Genomic DNA, 18,610 nt, shown 5'->3' with positions numbered 1-18,610 from the left:
GACTGTAGTTGCTTGCAATTGTAACACGAAAGTCTCAGTTGTATGAAAAATTCTTGATTCAACACATTATGTTTTAACTTGCCTTCTTTGCTCAACTTCAAGGCACAGTACCCACGGAATGAAACACGACATCATTTTGTAAAATAAGACGACTGCTATGAACAATTGCTGTGATAACCGCGTCATGTCACTGCAAAGCTGGCCGCCAGAGGTAATGTTGACTCTGACGTAAGTGTTGGAGCCAAAATTACACCAAATGTGACACAAACTGTAGATGCCAGAAACTAAAATATGTGCATTACTTGCATTTTAGTCTAAGTACTGTGCTTACCATTATTGAGAATCACAGCATGTGAGTGCCCCATGCTTTTATGAGCATTCTTAACACATCTTTCATTCCAACCTCTAAACTCTATAAATGCGGAGATCTAAAGGAGAAGGAACTATTCAGATTTCTATAACGCGACAGTTTCTGTTCGAATGTGTGGGAAGTGGCAAAAAAATAGGTAACGAAAGCTGAAGGTCCTATGTCAAGATACCTTCATATGCGTAGCACTGTGTACAAGGTTTACTTACTGTACATCCTGCAATATAAATCGCTGTTTCTTCATTGTATTTGACACTGAGAAGCGTTATGTGTAGGGTTGTGGGAATATTTGAGCACTTCAAATATTCGAACGAGTATTACAGTATTTGAATTCGCTTCGATTCGGATTTAAATTGTTCAAAAATTCGAAGTATTTGAAATGAACGAACAGCTGTATATTAGTCCGCATGTAAACCCCCTGTAAAGGTGGTTTCACTGCAGTGGAAGGGTGTTATGCCGTGAATACAGTTTTCCAGGGAAAATCCGCACTGCCGCGAAGCCCCACTTCAAGGTTAAATGAATAAATACCCTCACATCGATTCATCATTTATTTAGTTTAAAAGCTTGTTATACCGGCTTATATGCTCCAAGTATAGTAAACTTTGAAACGTAACTTATTTTACAGGTTATCACTTGCATTCTACCGAAAGTCTAATCCTGCTACTATTCAAGGTTGCTTCCACTTCCTTTGAGCCAAAACCACGGATGTTGCCACGAGTCTGGCCGCTAAACTTATATTGGTTCAGGTGTAAGTGTTCAAGTCTAAATTACACCTGTATGACATGAATTGAAGGCGGTAAAAATAAAAGTACACGCATTGCTCTGCCCTAAATTGTCGTATTTCAATCTTTGAACACTGTATATGACATAATGAGGGAGTGTGCTAAGGCATATTGGTGGCACCGTTGGTTGGAGTCTGTGACTTAGTGCTTCGAGTTGTCAATTAATTTGGCCTTGCGCTGTTGATTGATAGCTCATCTGGTACAGCAGCTGCCCCGGAAAGGGTTCAAGTCTCCGACTAGGACGAATTTTTCACTTTCATGTTGCATAGTTATGTGCAGCTGGACGGAGATAAAGAATGAAATCACACACACACAGCACTATGCATGCGTCTTTTTTCTGGTCCATTCATACTGCACTATATCACGGTGAGGCACTATGCACCGATTCAGAGGCACCATGCCTATTTATTTCCCACCAGCTCGACTGTGTGCATAGTAGTACTTTGGTGGGGCTGTTCTCTGTGAAGCCAGCGCACGTCCGAGAAAGATGTTTTGCTTGTGTGCTGTCTTTCACTATTGTAACACAAGGCAAATGCCATGCTGCACTTATGTAAGACAAGATGAACTGCAATGAGCAGCAGTACATATGTTTGGCATTAAAGCAGACCGTTTGAATGCCTTATGTGAGCCCGTTTTCGCGTCGGGAACGTATTTATGTCTCTCATTCGTTGCACCCGACATTCCGATTCTCGCTTCCACAGTTCGGGATGCCCTTGTCTTTGGCATTGTGCTTGTACAGACGCAGAAGCACAAGCAGTGACACGCAATTTTTCCGCAATGACATACTTGCCTGGCTGTTCCCGCGAACATGCTCCATTGCTCGTATCCCTGCTGCTGACAAGCGCTGCCAGCAACTGCTGACACTGCTGCAACTGCGCCTAGTTTGACACAAATGCACAATAATATGCGTGCGCCCACATTTATGCAGAACACCTGTTACTCTGCAGCAGGGGCAGTGACAGGGGAATGGAGGTGGGGGGGGGGCACCCCCCTTCCCCCCCCCAGAGCAAGCATAGTCAAAACAAAGGCACAAGTTTCCCGTCTACCCCTCGAGAGCAGATGGCTCGCCACTAGATAACGTAGGCGGTAATTTTGGCATGCACTCGCGTGGTCCGCCTTATTTTGTGGCCAACTGTATATACCAATAGTTCAGATCATCTTGATGCCACTTGTCATTCAAATACAGCTTTGTTTACAGAATCACAGATAGGTGGGCGAGTTGGTTTGGGTTCATAATGAAAGGACGAGATGAAGACGGGACATGTCCCGTCTTCATCTCGTCCTTTGTATTCGTCCTAGCGCTGCCCCCTTGTCCCTTCATTATGAGCTTTGTTTACAGTTACCATAAATGGGTCATAATTGGTGTCAACACACAACTGTTGCTTCGCTTGTTTTGTGTACTGTTGCTTGTTGAGGTTTGTTGTAATTCAGAGAAGTGTATCAGTGTGCAACCACCGTCGGGAGATGCAACAGTCATTTGGCTCTCGACATTTCAAGAGGTGCACGAAATATGCAAGAACACACGTGCCTAAACATGGAGAATGGTAAAATATCAGATAACAGACTTAAAAATTTTTTTGTTTTTAAATTGTGTTATAGCAAGTAAAGCATTTACATTTTTGTTAAAGAGCATTAACAACACAGCAGGTTTCACAAACTGAATACTTATTTTGTGCCGAGGTTTCACTTTCACAGCAAAGCTGTACTACACTCAAACCTCGATATAATGAATTATCGGATATAACGAAGTTATTTTCGTGGCAGATGTGACTTTGTTATAATGAGGTTCGAGTGTATATATATATGGCTAGGCAAAAGCCAAATTTGCCCGTCCTATATACGTAAAACATCCTAGCGGGTTTGTGCCACAGATATCGGGCAAGCCTGACTACTCGCCACTGGTCCACTAAAAATGAAGGAAACTCGCTGATGGCAAACACCAATTAACATTTGTTTACGGACATAACCAATATTTGAGAAAAACTTTAAATGAACCATCGGGATTAACCCAGTGATAAACAACGGGGCCTCACGTTTGAGCTTCACTGGTTCCCATCTGTACAGAGTGCTTAGGCAGTGAATTTTTGCAACTCTGGCTTTCATTACCAGGAATATGGCCATCTACAAGTACAGAGATATTTCATTCAAAATCATTCATTATCAAAATTGATAAATGACATTCGAGACGCTGGTTGTAAATAGAAATGGTTTTAATGTACATTTACATTCGAAGCTAGTGTTAACATCCATCAGAGAGAGGAGGGGGGTAGGAACGTCCATCAGAGGTAGGAAGGCAGTAGGTAATGTCGCTAAGAGTCCAGTTTCAATAACGCGTCCCTCTGGAGACGCAGCACATCGGCCAGATTTGGGGGCAGCCGGTTGATTTGGGCGTCGAGATCACGAAGGGCACGTTCGCGGTAGGCTGCATAGTGGCCTGGGAGATCCAGCTCCCTGTAGACGGCCTTCACTGCGGCCTCGTCAGCACCACCGGGAGCACCTCGTCCAACGTGCGCCTGAAACAACGAGTCATTGGCATAACTACACACGAACAACTGTCTTCTGCAACCACTACTTAGTATGACAGCATGTTTTGGTTACTTCGCACTCTTTGCACGTCGTCTGTCTGTTAGCTAACCAGACCCAATGGCATACAAAAAGCCACATTCACTGAAATGTTAATGAGATACAGTCGAGCCCGCATATACCGAACCCACGTACACTCATACCTCATTATAACAAAGTCACATCTGCCATGAAAACGACGTCATTATATCCGAAAATTCGTTATAAACATTTAGTCGTAACACTGTGTCTATGACAAGACTATTATTCATTAAGTTCGTTATAACCTATAATTCGTTACGTCCGTGTTCGTTATATCAAAGTTTGAGTGCATAATGAGTTATTGTGTATATCGAACAGTTGTAAAACCCCCTTGAATCGAATTACCTATATAGAGAACTCTTTGGTGATCCCCTTCAGATTCGATATATCCAGGTTCAACCGTACAGAGGGTCTGTCAAAAAAATAATGAGACTGGGTCTGGTATAAAGAATTTATCAATCTGATCAAAACGTATCATTTAAATGCTTCGAAATAGTTTCCTTGGGCATTGATACGCCTATTACAACACAATTCCCATGCTGCAAAGGATCCCGGAAGTCGGCTGCCGTGACCCCTTTCAGAGACTGTGACAGCACGTTGGATGGCAGGAACATCGTCAAAATGGTGATCTTTCGGGCTTCTCTTGAGATTTGGGAACACCAAGAAGGTCTGGGAACACCAAGAACACCAAGAAGAACACCAAGAACACATCAGGGCTGATACCAGACCCAGTCTCCTTACTTTACGGACAGATCCCGCACAAACGAATGCATATATATAGAAGCTAATAGTTTCGATACATCATTTTCATCAATGCTCCTGCTATTGATGCAATACCCTGGCATGTGCTGCAATTGTGTAAACACTGCCTAAAGTAGATGTGGCCCTTTTGTAGAGTACATTTCACTGATGCGTTCATGTGCCTAAGGCTTAGGCTCTTAATGTTGCCATTTGGTATCTGTATCAACTAAATGAACTGCGCTACAGTAGACTCGTATGCATGAAAATGGCTGTGCAGGTGCACACGGCCTTGTTCAAGGGGTACTGACACGAAAATTTTCAGTTGTTTTTCTGCGTCATATGAAAGGCCAAGCCCTCAAGAGCCTGTACTGCTAATGCTGTACTGCTAATGCTAATGTACTGCTGAGCGTGAGTGCACCCTGAAAAAGTAATTACAGTATGTTTTTAAAAGCTAGTTTCAGTGCCTACTGTACCCTGACGTCACAGCACGGTATGAGCTTCTCGTCACGTGCTCGCGCAAGATATCGTGACGTTTCCACGGCCGCTCTGCATCATGGCTCCGTTGGCAACACACAAGCGACCATTTTGGATGTGTTGGCACCTGACATCATCACAACTAGCCAGACTGCTGCACGAATTCACCAGAATCAGTACCGTAGCCTGACGTCAAGCTAGTGTCAATGTCAGTAGGGAAAATTGACTTTAATATCAAAATAAAATATTTTATCAGCATCTGCTGAGCTTCACACTTGCTCAGAGCTGTCTCTGTACACAGGATATTTGTATGGCAGAGTAAACTCGCCTTCAAAAAATGGTGTCAGTACCCCTTTAATGTGATGTTGACGGCACACAAAAGTGCGAAATCATCAGTGTAAAAACTTAAAAGCAATGATGGTGGCGTCCATGAATCGAAAATGAGGTTGTCATAGACAAGAACATTTTACTCTTGTTGCACTCCTGTTTAGCACAAGCATATGCCATCTTAACACAAGCTATGACCTGCCGGTGCAGACAGCACAGGGTGTGCGGGTTTGGTTATGTGTAGCCACTACAGAAAAAGATTAGCACAAGCAACCATTCCAGCCAATGGTCGCTTGTGCTTATCTCTTTCTGTGGTGACTGTACCAGCTGATGGTGAGCTAACACTATTGACAAGTGTGCAATAAGGGCTGGCTGGAACTACACAACGGTCATTTGTTGCAACTGGCTCGTAGCCCCAGGAAAAAGAGCCCCACTTCAAGGTTCAATGAACAAATTACCCTCACATCGATTCATCATTTATTAAGTTTAAAAGGTTGTTATACTGGCTTATATGCTCTAATTATAGTAAAGTTTAAAATGTAACGCGTTTTACAGGTTATCACTTGCATTCTACCGAAATTAAAATCCTGCTACTATTCAAAGTTGCTTTCACTTCCCTTTGAACCAAACAATGACATTTGCACATGCCTTGTTTCAACTTAAAAAAAAATATTGTGCAGGTTAGTTGGGTCATTACAAATATGCTCATTTTTCTTTATAATACGTATGTGATATACACTGTTCGAATTCGATTTGAAATTATTCGACCAAATCACTATTCGCTTCAAACCTAAAATTTACTATTCACGCAAGCCTATGGTGTTAATGTCTCTTGGTGGATTAAAGGAGTTCATAATTGATAGGAGTGTGCTTAACTGGGCTGCTTGGTACATGATTAAGACGTGAGCAAACAGCGCTAAACACGGGACGGAGAAGAACAACAGACACAAGTGCTGATCAGCGCTTGTGTCTGTCGTTCTTCACAGTGCCATGTTTAGTGCCGTTTGCTCATGTCTTAATCATAATTGACAGTCTACGCCACTGGACAGATGAGGACAGAGGAAAAGAGAATCGTGACAGGAGCGCTAGCAGCAAGCACGCATGCTATGACAGCATGCACACTGTGTGAATACTATGCATACTTCCAAAAAGTATGTATGCAGTGTTCCAGTCTTGAACTTCTTTTCCTGTGTCCTTGTCTGTACATCGCCGTTGCTTATCAATTATTAATTACCACCAGCCCTCCCCAGTTTCTCTTCCAGTGTATTTAGAGGAGGTAACACACCAGTATGGTTTCGGCCTGCTTGGGCGACGCCACTTGAAGGGCAGTGACCAGAAGCCAGGAGTACTTGCGGTCCACAATGTCGGTACCCACTTTGCCGATCTCCTCGACCGAGCCAAAGCAGTCGATGTAGTCGTCGCGCACCTGAAAGATGCGACCCAGCGCCAGCGCTGCCTCCTGCGCCTGCTCGTGCAACGAGCTGTCCTCGACGCCTGCCTGCAAGGTGACCAGTGGTTACGAGGGAACACGACCTGTTGTCCTCGCCAAAGCATTACTGCAATAGGGCTTTGTTATAGCACCTTCATATTGACCATATTCGTTATAACAATGCACCCAGACATTGATGGGAAAAAAAAGAAGAAAGATGTAAATGTGTCCACATGAAAGAAATGCAAGCGTGATGCCTTTGATAGGCCAGCAAAGCATCTGCCAGTTTTAATTGCCCGTTGAAGGTCTGCCATAGCAATAAGTCGCATGCGAGATTACATTAGATTACAACTAGATTACAAAACAAAGGGAGTAGATTGTGGCTTTACATTCCACGTGACATGAAGCATGGTGGCTAAAGTAGGCTACAGATGCCAATTTGGTGCAATGGTTGCCAATAGTAGAACCTCTCCTACCCTTCTCCATTTGCAACGGCGTTACAGGAGTAAAACAGTGAAATGTTGCAATATTGCAATGCAGCGTGAATGCTGACAAAACATGCTTTAGGTTTGGCTAGTCGAAATCGAGCAGTAGGAACACATTCGCTTGGTTCTGTCGGAGCAACTTGCTACAGCTCGGAGTGTTTGAAAGTACATTATGTTCAACGTTGGATCGTGACTGAAATCAGGCAGAGTTCCAGTCACGTGACAAAAGCAATTGTGTTGTCAGCAGAACATGTGAAGCAGTAGGCCTGTGTCTCATTGTTTCATCGTGCCTGTTTACAACAGAATGAGCACAGACGTACTTATGCTGCTTGCCTTTAGGCTGGCTGCTTCAGTGAGCAGCTGTACCCACTCTGGCTTCGATGCATGATGTGAGATTTATGTGGGGACACTTCTCGGCTTGCTTGTGAGTTGTGTTCGACCAGATAAACTGAAAACGATGAGCGTCTGTTGGTCCGGTGATGGCAGTGGATATCTATCGGTAGGACGATGCAACTTCAAGACAGAAAATGTACCATTGCTATAGCAAATGACGTGGTCAGCGGCAATGCTGGCGTCCGCCGCATGTTGCATTTTTCGCTCGCAAACAACGTGGCACGCGTTTTCAGCTTAGTTGCTAGCTGCCATAGCCAAGTTTGCCGACTAGGAAATTCAGATTTCCTGTGAAGCGTCGGCTGCTACAGCAACGCATTTTTGTCTTGAAGTCGCGTCGTTACGCCAACAAATATCCGCTGCCATCACCCGAGCGACAGGCATGCTGCGTTATTACTCTATCTGGTCGATCGGTTATCGCGAGTATCCTCTTACACCGTGCTTCGATGTCAAGGTTGCTGCAATCCTAGTCAAAGCTCAGCAGAAACTAGTCTATAATAAACGTCACTCTCATGACATATCTCACCAGAAGCATTCCAGCACGGATGGGCAGGGCAAAGGAGTAGAAGGCTGTCTTGAATGTGACCGTGGCCCAGTACAGGTCGATCGTGGGCTTGCACTTGCTGTCCGGTGCGGCAGCCACCATGTCCATTTCCTGCCCGAGCACAGTGCGGAGGTCACCCTCGTGGAAGAGCTCTAGCAGAGGCAGGTAGCAGGGCAGCGAACGAAGGCGCTGCCTTAACACCCAACCGAGGGCCTTGTCGAGGAAGAGGGCATCGTTGATGGCCCGCAGTCCAACGTCGGGGCGCGTGTACCAGCACGGGTGGGCGCGACGCATCGTCGATCCGTCCATGATGTCGTCTAGGATGAGGAAGTAGCACTGGAGCTGCACGACACGCACGTGCGCAATCGTCAGGACCATGCCCCATTCACGTTGATCTCAATGCTTCAATGCCTTACTTACAGTGACAACAAAGCTAGCAAATGAACCGATTGAAGCAAGAAAACAGATTGATTGAGATCAATCACGTTGATTTTAGTATCAATGCCTGATTTACAGTTACGACAAAGCCACAATGTACTAAGACACATGGCATAACACATAAGGGGAAGTTGTGTCTTGTTTTAGCTATTGCAAGACATTCGATAATGGTGCAACAATATTATGTCAACTGTAAATTCATTAATCAGATTTGTACACTTCACGCGTTCCAACAGATGCAGTTCACACAATAACCTGCTTTTCGAGCGGAGCTACATATTTGTAAACATTGTGCTTGACTTTTTTTTTAATTTGCCAGTTTTCAGGCACGCTTTTAAAAAAAATTACAGGCCCTAAATACTAATTTTTGTTCCCAAGTTCAATGTAGCTTAACCTGCTTTCTCAGATGCAACAAGTTTCAGAGAAATCAGCCCAGCCGTTGTCTAATAAAATCACTTAAGCATTTTACTGATCTGGGTTGACCCCAAGCTAAAGTTCATGTATCAATTCATTGATGGCTGTTGAATAACGATGCTTTCTAATACATTTCTAAATCATGGGCACAGTCAATGAGAGACGAAAGCCTGCACTCACTTACCAAACATTGTTTCCACAGGAACTGCTCAAGATTGAATGGCTCATTATTTCCGCAGGGACTGCTGTTCTTTTTTTAACCTTGACCTTGACCTATGGCTAGCGGCTTGAAATGTTGTGGACAGTCAATGAAAATCCACTCTTCATTAATGGTGTTCTTTAACGCGCAACTGAATCCAAGTACATCAGTGTTTTTTCGATTTGCCCCCCCCCCCCCCCCTCGAAAAGTGGTTGGGAACCGATCCCATGACCTCGCGCTTAGCAAGGCAACACCGTAGCCCGCTAGGCCACCATGAGTCTCTGCGAATATTTTGTTGCTGTCTTTCTCATTTTACACATGCCTTCGTCTTACGATTCCAATCTGGATTGACAATACGTGTAATGTATGTATGTAGTGTGTACGTGTGTGGGTCTGTATAGATGGATAAATAAATGTGGTGTCTTTAGTCGGATACAACTTTCGAAGTCCGTGGCATTTCCATGCTCAAAGGCGTATGCACACAAGCCTACACCAATGGGCACGCACTCCAGAACGACATCACTGAGCCGAAAGGCCAGCGATCTCGCCTCCAGAGAGTATGTGAGCGGGACTATTTCTTAAATCGCGGAGGCGATTGGCTGTCGCACTTCGGTCATCTGGGCGTGGCCTCTTCGGACTTCTTGAGTTGTATACTAGTGTCTAGCCACAAAAGTCACTGTGAAAAGTCACATCTAATGTCTAGCCACAAAAGCATAATACTACGTACAAGCCCTTAGAAGCAGGAAAACAGGCGTCCCAAGGCTTCACTGCCTTTCTTCCTCGCAGACCCCTTTCTAAACTTAGACCTGTCATTACTTCCTTATGCCAAGGTCAATGCATTCCTATTCAGCACAGAAGTAGGCACAGGTGGTGCAAGTTATGTCACAGAGATGGGCCTGCAGTTTTTAAATCACGAAACCTGGAATGATAAAGCTTGTGACAGCGATACCATAGGTTTTGTTTCCTCTTTAAAAACCTGGCATGATTCACTCCATTCTGTCTTTTCATGCAGCATACAGAAACAAACCAAACATCTTTTTGTGAGTACATTCTAACACAGCATATTGCGTAGCTTATTCGTCAAAGTGTTCACCTTCCGTAGAGGAAAGCGTGATGAAAAAACACCTAAGGATTTCATTAAATTATTGTCACACTCTAAAACAGAAATCGGTTGTGTTGAATGTCTGCAGTATTATCTTGGACATGCTCTGTGGAAAACATATATCTCAAGGAGTAGATCACTTGAGCTCTACATGCTGCAGAAGTGTGGATGTAAACTTTCATAGTGACGCGGCATGTGTAACTTTGCCAGTGTGTATGCACAAGTCGAGAATAGGCTAAGACAAAGTCATTTAAACACAGATGAATGGAAACGTGAAGAAAAACAAAATAAAGTTTCATCACTGGTTTGTTTTTGAATGCCAAGGCCAAGGGAAGCCACAATTTCGCTGGCTCATGCCCTCATAAGTTGCATATTTGGAACAGGACAAATGAAAGACTGTCAGTCGGGAACAGGTGCCACGGTGATTTACCTCATCTGTCTAGTTTGTACACATAGTCCTTTACCTGCAGTGCAGAGGTTGGTGAGTGGGCTGCACAGCTGGCTGAATTTGATGTTATGTCAGCGTCGCGGAAAAAGAGATGAGCAGAAATCTGTTTTGTTTGGAAACAATGATAACCACACTACACATGGTGACCACTTTCTGATGTCCACCTGTCCTTAGCCGATAGTCTCAGAACCAGCAAAAATATGTGTCTAGGCTGGCTCTAGTTTTGACAAGCCTATGCTACATATAGCTCACTGCATTCTTTTACGAGAATGAAATGTAATCATACATAAAGAAACGTAATCATCTGATGTGTAATTACTGTTTGGTATGAGAAGTGAGTTGACAGCCACCTGCCGGGCATGTGCAACCAGCTGTGAGTGTTGGTGCCTACGCGTACGGACAAATAGCAAGGTGACTGAGGGCCGGCTAATGTGAGTACACACTGGTACAGTACAGTGACTGGTGAATATTGGTGACTGCAGCACAAGTGAGTACTTGGTCTACCAACCCTACATGAAACCGGCATGCTCCTTTTGTTTAATTATGCACTTTGTAGTACATATCTAGAGGTCATTGCATATGGTAGCAATGACCTCTAGAAAACATCCCAGCATCAAATGGCTAGTGTAAACATACTTGCATATGTCTACTTTGCCGCTATGTTTCATTCCATGGAATATGCTCCCCAATTGTGATATATCCATTGTAATATACTCTCCACGTGCCTAGGCAAAGCTCGCACGATGTCGTTATAGATTAACGGAGCACCGTAGTAACGTAAGAAGCGTACATGATGGTTGGCCTGCCATTCATGTTGAATCTTGTGGCTGCGTGTCACTCTTTAGAGAGACACTAAAGGCAAATAACAATTTATGTCAGAGTGAAAGCTCAATGTATGACAATGTCTAAAACGGCAATATTATCAACAGCAGCGCCCTACTTACCGAGAAATTAAGCTAAATGTATCACACGATCAGCGCCACGAGCGGCACATTTTGGAAATGATCCCGATGACATGAGAGAGTTCGACTACAATTAATCACTCGTAATCCAACTAGCTGCAATAAAAAGAACCTTCCGATGCATCAAGAGATGTAATAAAATGCTGCTTGTTCGTTTCTGTTTGATTCATGGAAAAAAGAACCTCTTTTGGTGTTCATGATGGTTAGCGCAAACGCGACACAGACGAAAGAAGAAGAAACAACGACACAAGCGCTATCTAACAACTGAATGCTTATTGGAAAAATCACAAATACATATGTCTAAGAAAGACATATATCTTTTGGTGTTGCCATGGGGAACGGCGCGCGTGGTTCAAAGGTTCCGTTTTCGCCAAACTGTGCTTCGCCCGGCACCCTGCTTCGCTCACGCGGTCGCGTCTCAGTGGTAGTTTCGGTATCGCGTACTGCCGCGCGTCTTTTGCGCGCTCGTGAAAGTCGCTCTTACAGAAAGTTCGACAAAATGCCGCATGCATGTGATGTTGCCGGATGCCAGAATGGCGCACGCCGCCAGTGCACGCCGCCACGCAGTAAAGGCGGGCAACGTTGGACACGGCAGTAGTGACGTGAGAAACACCGCTTTCAGGCGGGTGATTTGAAGTGTGCTAACGCGATGCAGACCATTAAAACGTGATTTTATTTCAAAATAAGCACATCCTTGGCACAAAAGTAGCACTACGAGGTTTCTGGACCGTTATTTCAACAATCGACGTCGACTTAATATTTGCCTTTAGTGTCCCTTTAAAACATGTGACATTATCAGAAGGATGCATGACAGACTAACCATAGAAGTTACTCAAGCTGAAGCTATCTCATACTTGGGTCACGAGTGCATTAGCCTACCTTCCTACATTATTCTTAGTGATAAACAATGTTTGTTCTTCAGGAATTAATCTTTGTGTGCATTCCCTGTGATAACCATCGAACCTACATATGGCAACTGTAAGCAGAATGCTCACATCGACTTACGTCTGCTCAAACCACCATCACTTGTCTCGTAAAACAATGCATAAGGCTCCTCATCTACACTGGCAACTGATGATGCCGATGCTATTGAGGCTGTGCCCATTTTAGCAGGTCACAAATTATATGACCAGGTTGCTCGCAAATGTTCTAGCACACTCAAGTTGCAAAGCGACCGGTCACAAATGGTCATTTTTGATTGAAAAGCGGCTGTCTTCGATCAGTTCGTGGATGCTTCGATTTCTCAGTCGTGCAACTGAGAAATTTAGCAGCAACCCAAAATGTCACTTTTCAATCAAAATTAGGCGGCCATGACTGGTGAGTTGCGACACGTTGCAACCAATGTCTAGGAAGCAATCAACTGGCCTCCCCTGAGAATCGCAGGTGCAAATGAGTCCTAGACGTACTGTTGCTGTGCATCTGGTGGATTCACGAGCTTTACAGTTTCACTTGTGCAAGTGACCAATCCAAAACAGCCGCTTTTCGAACCAAGGAGACTAAAGAGACTGCTACCAGTTGCTTGGCGGAAAACGTGGCTGCATGACCAGTGCAAGTCGCTGCAGTGAGCAAGACCAGCTGCCACTGAGCCTTACCACGACTTCTGAAGAAAAAATCATAGCACCAAACGACATAACAGACAGGTAGATGGGACTGGCACTAGTACACGGGACTGACTTCTGAAGAAAAACCTGTCTGGTACCTGTCCGTCCATGTGTCGTTTTGCGCTACGATTTTTTTTCTTGGGAAGTCGTGAACCGACTAGCCCCAAGAAAACGTTTTGCTGATCGAGCCTTACCAGTTCGACGCACCAGCCAACCAGGCATGCCAGGTGCAACTGCGGTGCTGCCTCGTCGGCCAGTAGCTCGTAGGTCTGGACGACCGCCAGCAGTCGGCTACGCTTGCCTCCCGGCAGGTTGTACTCGAGGGCGCCGCGGAGGGCCTTCAGGGCCTCGGCGAGGGCCGGCTCGCCGAACTTCGTCTCCAGCACGATGCCCATGAGGTCGTCCCGGGCCTCGCGCACGATGAGGTCGTTCGCCGAGGCGACCCGCGGTAGACGTCGCCGTTCGCTTGCCATGCTCTCTGCCCTGCGTTCGGCAGCAAGACGTGTACGCTGTGGCAAAAGAGCTAGTCGTACACGAACGTACATGAATACCGTTCTTTTCTTCCTCGCTCTCTCCCGTATTTGTTTCTTTCTGTGTGCATATCGGGCCTTCAGGAACAAGGAAATTTTTTTTCCGTCTCTCAGACGCGGCTTTACGGATGTTTTGTTTGTTTTCACGGCTTCGGTCCGCAAGGCTGGCACGGTTAGAGACGGTGCGTTCCCCTGCCGACAGTACGGCCAGCCGATGCGGAGACGGAACGTTGCATTGCGCAGTTATAACTAAACTTGCCTGGATGACGGGCGCTCTTTCGTGCAAACTTACGCACTATTAACGGACCCAGTAGAGATGATTATTCTGTTTGCTCGTTTCTCGCATGTCCGTGCGTGTCCTAGGAGGAAAACTGCGATGACGGAGATGAATTGACCGCAGTCCGTTAGATGCATTATTCAGAAGGCGCTACGGTATCACACGCATGCCGATGCTGTAGATAAAGTTCTATGTCTATTGAGACGGCACAGGTGCGTCGGGAATGAACCATTTTTCCGTTTGAATCAGATAGCAGGAAACGGCAATTCATACCTGACGCGTTCAGTAGATGACACATGGAAAGCAGCTGACATGACAGCGGGGGGTGCGGCCGCCGTAGTGCCAGTAGTGCTGCCAACTATCGGAGAGGGCAGCTGGATGCGCCGTCGGCGGCCTGTCAGGCCCCTGCCCGCACACAATCCCGAGCGCGGCGCCAATCGCCGCAGCGCAATCGCGGTCAGGTTCATGTCGGCAGTCACTTCCACAAGCTTGAACGGTCGCTAATGCGCACGAGGAGGTTATTGGCCCCCCGCGAATTTGTGCCGATCGAAGGGGTGATGAACCCGCCGATCTGCCAACGGGGTGTCCTGCCCGAATCGGGCAACAGCCACGACAAAGGAAACGCAACGTTGCTACGGATTCTGGCGGGTCTACGCGAAGCGTAACCTCCAAAACTATGTTCCTAAACCTCTCCAACCCGTCTCAACCGCCTAAAGTGGGTCGATCTTCGCGTAGATCTTCGCACACCGTCGCAACGTCAACAAGAAATCGAGGGTGCCGCAAGCCAAGAGGATCTCGAGGCGATCGGCGGGCATCATCATCACGAGATGATGTGGTTGTCATGCCAACACTCCGGCCCACACCTATTTGCACGTCCAGATTTTTTCGCAGCGATTGGCGGACATCATCATCACGAGATGATGCGGTTGTCATGCAACCCGTCGACCGCGTCGACGTCCACGCCTGTTTGCACGTCCAGATTTTTTTCGCACGTGACGCGCGCGCAATCGCCGGCTGTGCGCGGGCTATCTGAGGTTCGCGGTCCACCGGGTCCACCGAACACGATCTCTCACCGAACACATCGCAAGGACCCATCGCTCTACATTTGAAGACATTCGCCTGCAAACGCAACGCTGTTGCTGTCTGTGGTCGTCATCTCGTTCGCGCCGAATTAGCATCGACGAGTTGATCCGCTCACGTGTTGCGTTGGCACTGCTGCGACCATGGGAGAATGCTTGGCTTGTGAGTTGGTTGACGCCGGAGCCGTGAAGTTCGGCACGTTCACGCTCAAGAGCGGCATCACATCGCCGTTCTACGTAGACCTCCGAGTATCCGTGAGCTACCCGAAACTACTTGTACGTACGCTTCGTTAAACCAATAATTTTCGAGTAGCATGCACGATTGAATTCTTGCTTCACCGCTCGCTTCCGGCTGAAACAAAATTAATTGCACCTTTCAGCACGACATCGCCGATGCCGTTGTCGCCAAGATCAAAGAAGACAAAATCGAGGGCGATCTGCTGTGCGGGGTTCCGTACACGGCGCTCCCCATCGCCACGGTAAGATGTATCCGTTTCGCTTTGCATGCGAGAAATTCGTTCGCCAGAATTTCGTTATGAAACTAAAAAGCAGAATCAGACGGTTAGCTGTTAGCGGACACTGCATAGAGCAAATAGGTTACAGACAGCGCGAGTGGAGTGCCTGCAGTGCCTTTCATTGGCTGCTGTCGCTGGACTGGTGCTAACTAAAGTCCTTAGATTTCTTTCTCTTCCTCTAGGGACTTCAGTGTGGAATATTACCGGCACCGCGCCTCTGGCTGTTCGTGTCGTTTATCTAAGTATGGGGACAGACATATACATAAATTTGGGGACAGTGCACACGAATGCCTTACAGGCCCCTAGAGGCATTGCATAAGAGGGGAAAGTACAATAAAAAAATTATATACAATAATTAAAAAATATATGAGGAAGCAGCATAAGTAAAAAATGTAAGTATAACAATTGCACTAATATACAGTAATATTGTGTTACAATGTAAACAAACAAACCCGAACAGGCCAGAAAAAAACACGCTCTTGAATGCGAAAGCTCATTAATTAACAAAACTGCTAATAGTACAAAAATAGTTGAGTTACGGAGCGATCGGGTCATAATTTGGCTATTACGAAAGAGTAATTAATGTACAGTGGCACATAAAAGTGGGAACGGCAATGACAAGAACAGTATGTATTGTGAAATTATCTTAAAAATGTGTTGTCAGAAGCCGGAAATTTTCTCGCTCACTCTCTTAAGCTATGGTATTAGGAAGCTCGTGCCAAAGCCTAATAGATGTTGAAGGAGCGGAACAGTTAAATGAATTAGCCTTCTCATAGATGCGCATGAAATTGAACTGATTGTACAACTGTTGGGACCCGTAATGTGGAGTTTCAAGCTACAAAACGGCACCATTTGTTAATTGGGCAAATAGTGAGTGACCATGTACTAGCTTAAAGGGACTGTCTACCGCTCGGAAAAATTTTTCTGATTGTCGTGAAAATGAGAAGATTGTTCGTCACATCGGCGGCAACGAGCATGCTTTTGCCCCGTAAAAAAAGGAATTATATTTTTAATTTGGTGTTGAAAATCGTGAAAGAATGACCGCTAGCGTCACCCGACGGCGATGTGGTTCAATCCACTGGTAGGACAAGAAATCCTCGCAAGTAGACTCATTTTGCTTAAAACAAATATCTATGACTTGAAATTGTATTTTACGCACTTGAGGCAGCCTTCGGTTGCGTCAGAAAGTACCTTTTCGCTTTTTTTTCTCACGCATCAAAAAAGGCGCCCGGTGGCACTGCTTGCGGCGCCATCATCGATTTCTTCTGCTTCAATTCATGCGCTATGCCATGCGGCTCTCTGCGCTGGTCGTGCTGTGCCGCTGTATTGTTGTTAGGATGTCACACATGTGCTGAGCTGTGAAGGCGTGCATTTATCGTCTCTTTCTGACGAATGGACTTGGCTTGGATTGCGGCAGCAGTGCTAAAATAAACGCATAGACTGTGATTACAGCAAAACAAGGGTTCTGTAATCGTATAATAAGGCTTCATTCAACCGCTAGCGCGATGTAAACGACTGTTACATTCATTACAATAGTGTTCAGCGAAAGTAATGTAATCCTACAGAAATCACGTGTGCTTTCGGTTTTAATTTTTACCAGCGCTACAATCGTCATCGCGTCCACCAACCAGTGTTGTGGGCATGTTTCATGCCAATGGAAGAAGACCGAACGCAGATCGAAAAAAATCTTTTTTTTTAATTTTCTACTCACTTTCCAGAGAAACTGCTGCAAGGTTGGACACTTCAGATGGTACGCTTTCTATTGCGGTACAAAACAGAAAAGCGATGAAGGACGGTAGACAGTCCCTTTAAAAGAAGACACCACTTTTGGCTCGTGTATGGATTGTGATTTAACTATTTAACACACACAGATGACATCAAACAAGGTTTGTGTGCAGCATACCCACAGGTTACGTTAAAGCAGTACAATGCAGCTTCATTGCTTCAGAGGTGGCAAACATGAATTGTTAAAAGGTAAAAATGTGTTCTAGGAAAACTGAGCCTATTGTAGTGAGCTAATTTTATATTTATCTGGATTTTTTTTTTTATATTGCACATGATCTCGGACAGTGTTAAAGATCCAGGTCACTCCTGCTTTAGTATGGATGGTCTCATGACTCTATAAACGCAGCTTCTCGTTGTGTTAGTACCCAGACATGGCAGCCATAACAACATCAATGAACCCTCATTATCACATGCTCATGAGTTAATTTTTCAATGGTGACCATATTTATCAACTTGTTGCTTGTCACACTGCCATGCTTGTTCATGGAGCTTCTTGGTGTACTGGCACCTGAAGAGGCAACCATGAAGACATCGAGAGCTATCTATTGCTATAAAGCCACTCTTTAAATTTTTTAGAACTTTAACTACGAGAATCGAAAAAACTTGTTGATTGAATGGGCATCAATTCACAAACTATGAGTTATTCAGTGCAGATGAGTCCTAATAATTCCTACACTTATGTTGCACATGCGATGGATCCCAAACCTACTCTGACAATGCTCACCAATTCACTTTGAACGGTGCAACTTCTTTCTTACGTAGTGCGTGGCAATGGCAACTGAGCAGCCAATGGTAATGGTACGCAAAGAAGTCAAGTCGTATGGCACAAAACGTCCCATCGAGGGAACCTTCCATCCTGGCCAGAAGTGCATCATCATCGAGGACATCGTCAGCAGTGGGTCCAGCATCATCGAGATAGCTCAGGTATGTTAATGCATGGCAAATATGAGAACGTATGGTCCGTGCCATGGGTATAAGGGCCTCCATATTGTATCAATGACTAGCTAGTGCAGTCTAAGCTGAAGGGATAATAGTCCAGGGAAACACACAATTAGTTTAGACTGTTAAAATATTGTTAATAACTCCGTGTTCATTAGTTTGACTAGGAAGTGGTTGA

General features: G+C 45.3%; 2 protein-coding genes across 2 annotated transcripts in view; one reads left to right on the top strand and one right to left on the bottom strand.

Annotated features, from left to right (window-relative positions):
• Positions 1-3,324: 3,324 nt before the first annotated feature.
• LOC119405656 (uncharacterized) lies at positions 3,325-14,853 on the bottom strand. Its single transcript, XM_037672492.2, has 5 exons — positions 14,388-14,853; positions 13,502-13,790; positions 8,126-8,485; positions 6,581-6,793; positions 3,325-3,662 (listed from the first exon to the last, which is right to left on the bottom strand). The coding sequence occupies exons 1-5, from the start codon at positions 14,579-14,581 to the stop codon at positions 3,459-3,461; spliced, it is 1,260 nt and encodes a 419-aa protein (XP_037528420.1). The 5' UTR covers positions 14,582-14,853; the 3' UTR covers positions 3,325-3,458.
• A 252-nt stretch (positions 14,854-15,105) lies between these two features.
• Positions 15,106-18,610, top strand: part of LOC119405655 (uridine 5'-monophosphate synthase) — a 35,479-nt gene continuing 31,974 nt past the window's right edge. Inside the window, exons 1-3 of the mRNA XM_037672491.2 lie at positions 15,106-15,469; positions 15,574-15,672; positions 18,256-18,417. Of these exons, the coding sequence (XP_037528419.1) occupies positions 15,338-15,469; positions 15,574-15,672; positions 18,256-18,417 (393 nt within the window). The 5' untranslated portion in view covers positions 15,106-15,337. The remainder of the gene's footprint in view (positions 15,470-15,573; positions 15,673-18,255; positions 18,418-18,610) is intronic.

The sequence above is a fragment of the Rhipicephalus sanguineus genome, chromosome 9, assembly GCF_013339695.2.
Source record: "Rhipicephalus sanguineus isolate Rsan-2018 chromosome 9, BIME_Rsan_1.4, whole genome shotgun sequence".
Classification (NCBI taxonomy): Eukaryota; Metazoa; Arthropoda; class Arachnida; order Ixodida; family Ixodidae; genus Rhipicephalus; species Rhipicephalus sanguineus.
Note: the sequence above shows the minus strand (reverse complement) of the source record. Positions and strands in the feature narration are given on the sequence as shown.

What these genes read in the sequence shown, in the direction of transcription:
- LOC119405656 (XM_037672492.2), bottom strand. Translation starts at nt 14,581, where the DNA reads ATGAACCTGACCGCGATTGCGCTGCGGCGATTGGCGCCGCGCTCGGGA. An exon ending in TCATCTACTGAACGCGTCAG is followed by an intron (nt 13,791 to 14,387) that starts GTATGAATTGCC and finishes TGCCGAACGCAG; the next exon opens with GGCAGAGAGCATGGCAAGCG. An exon ending in TCCGTGCTGGAATGCTTCTG is followed by an intron (nt 6,794 to 8,125) that starts GTGAGATATGTC and finishes GTCACCTTGCAG; the next exon opens with GCAGGCGTCGAGGACAGCTC.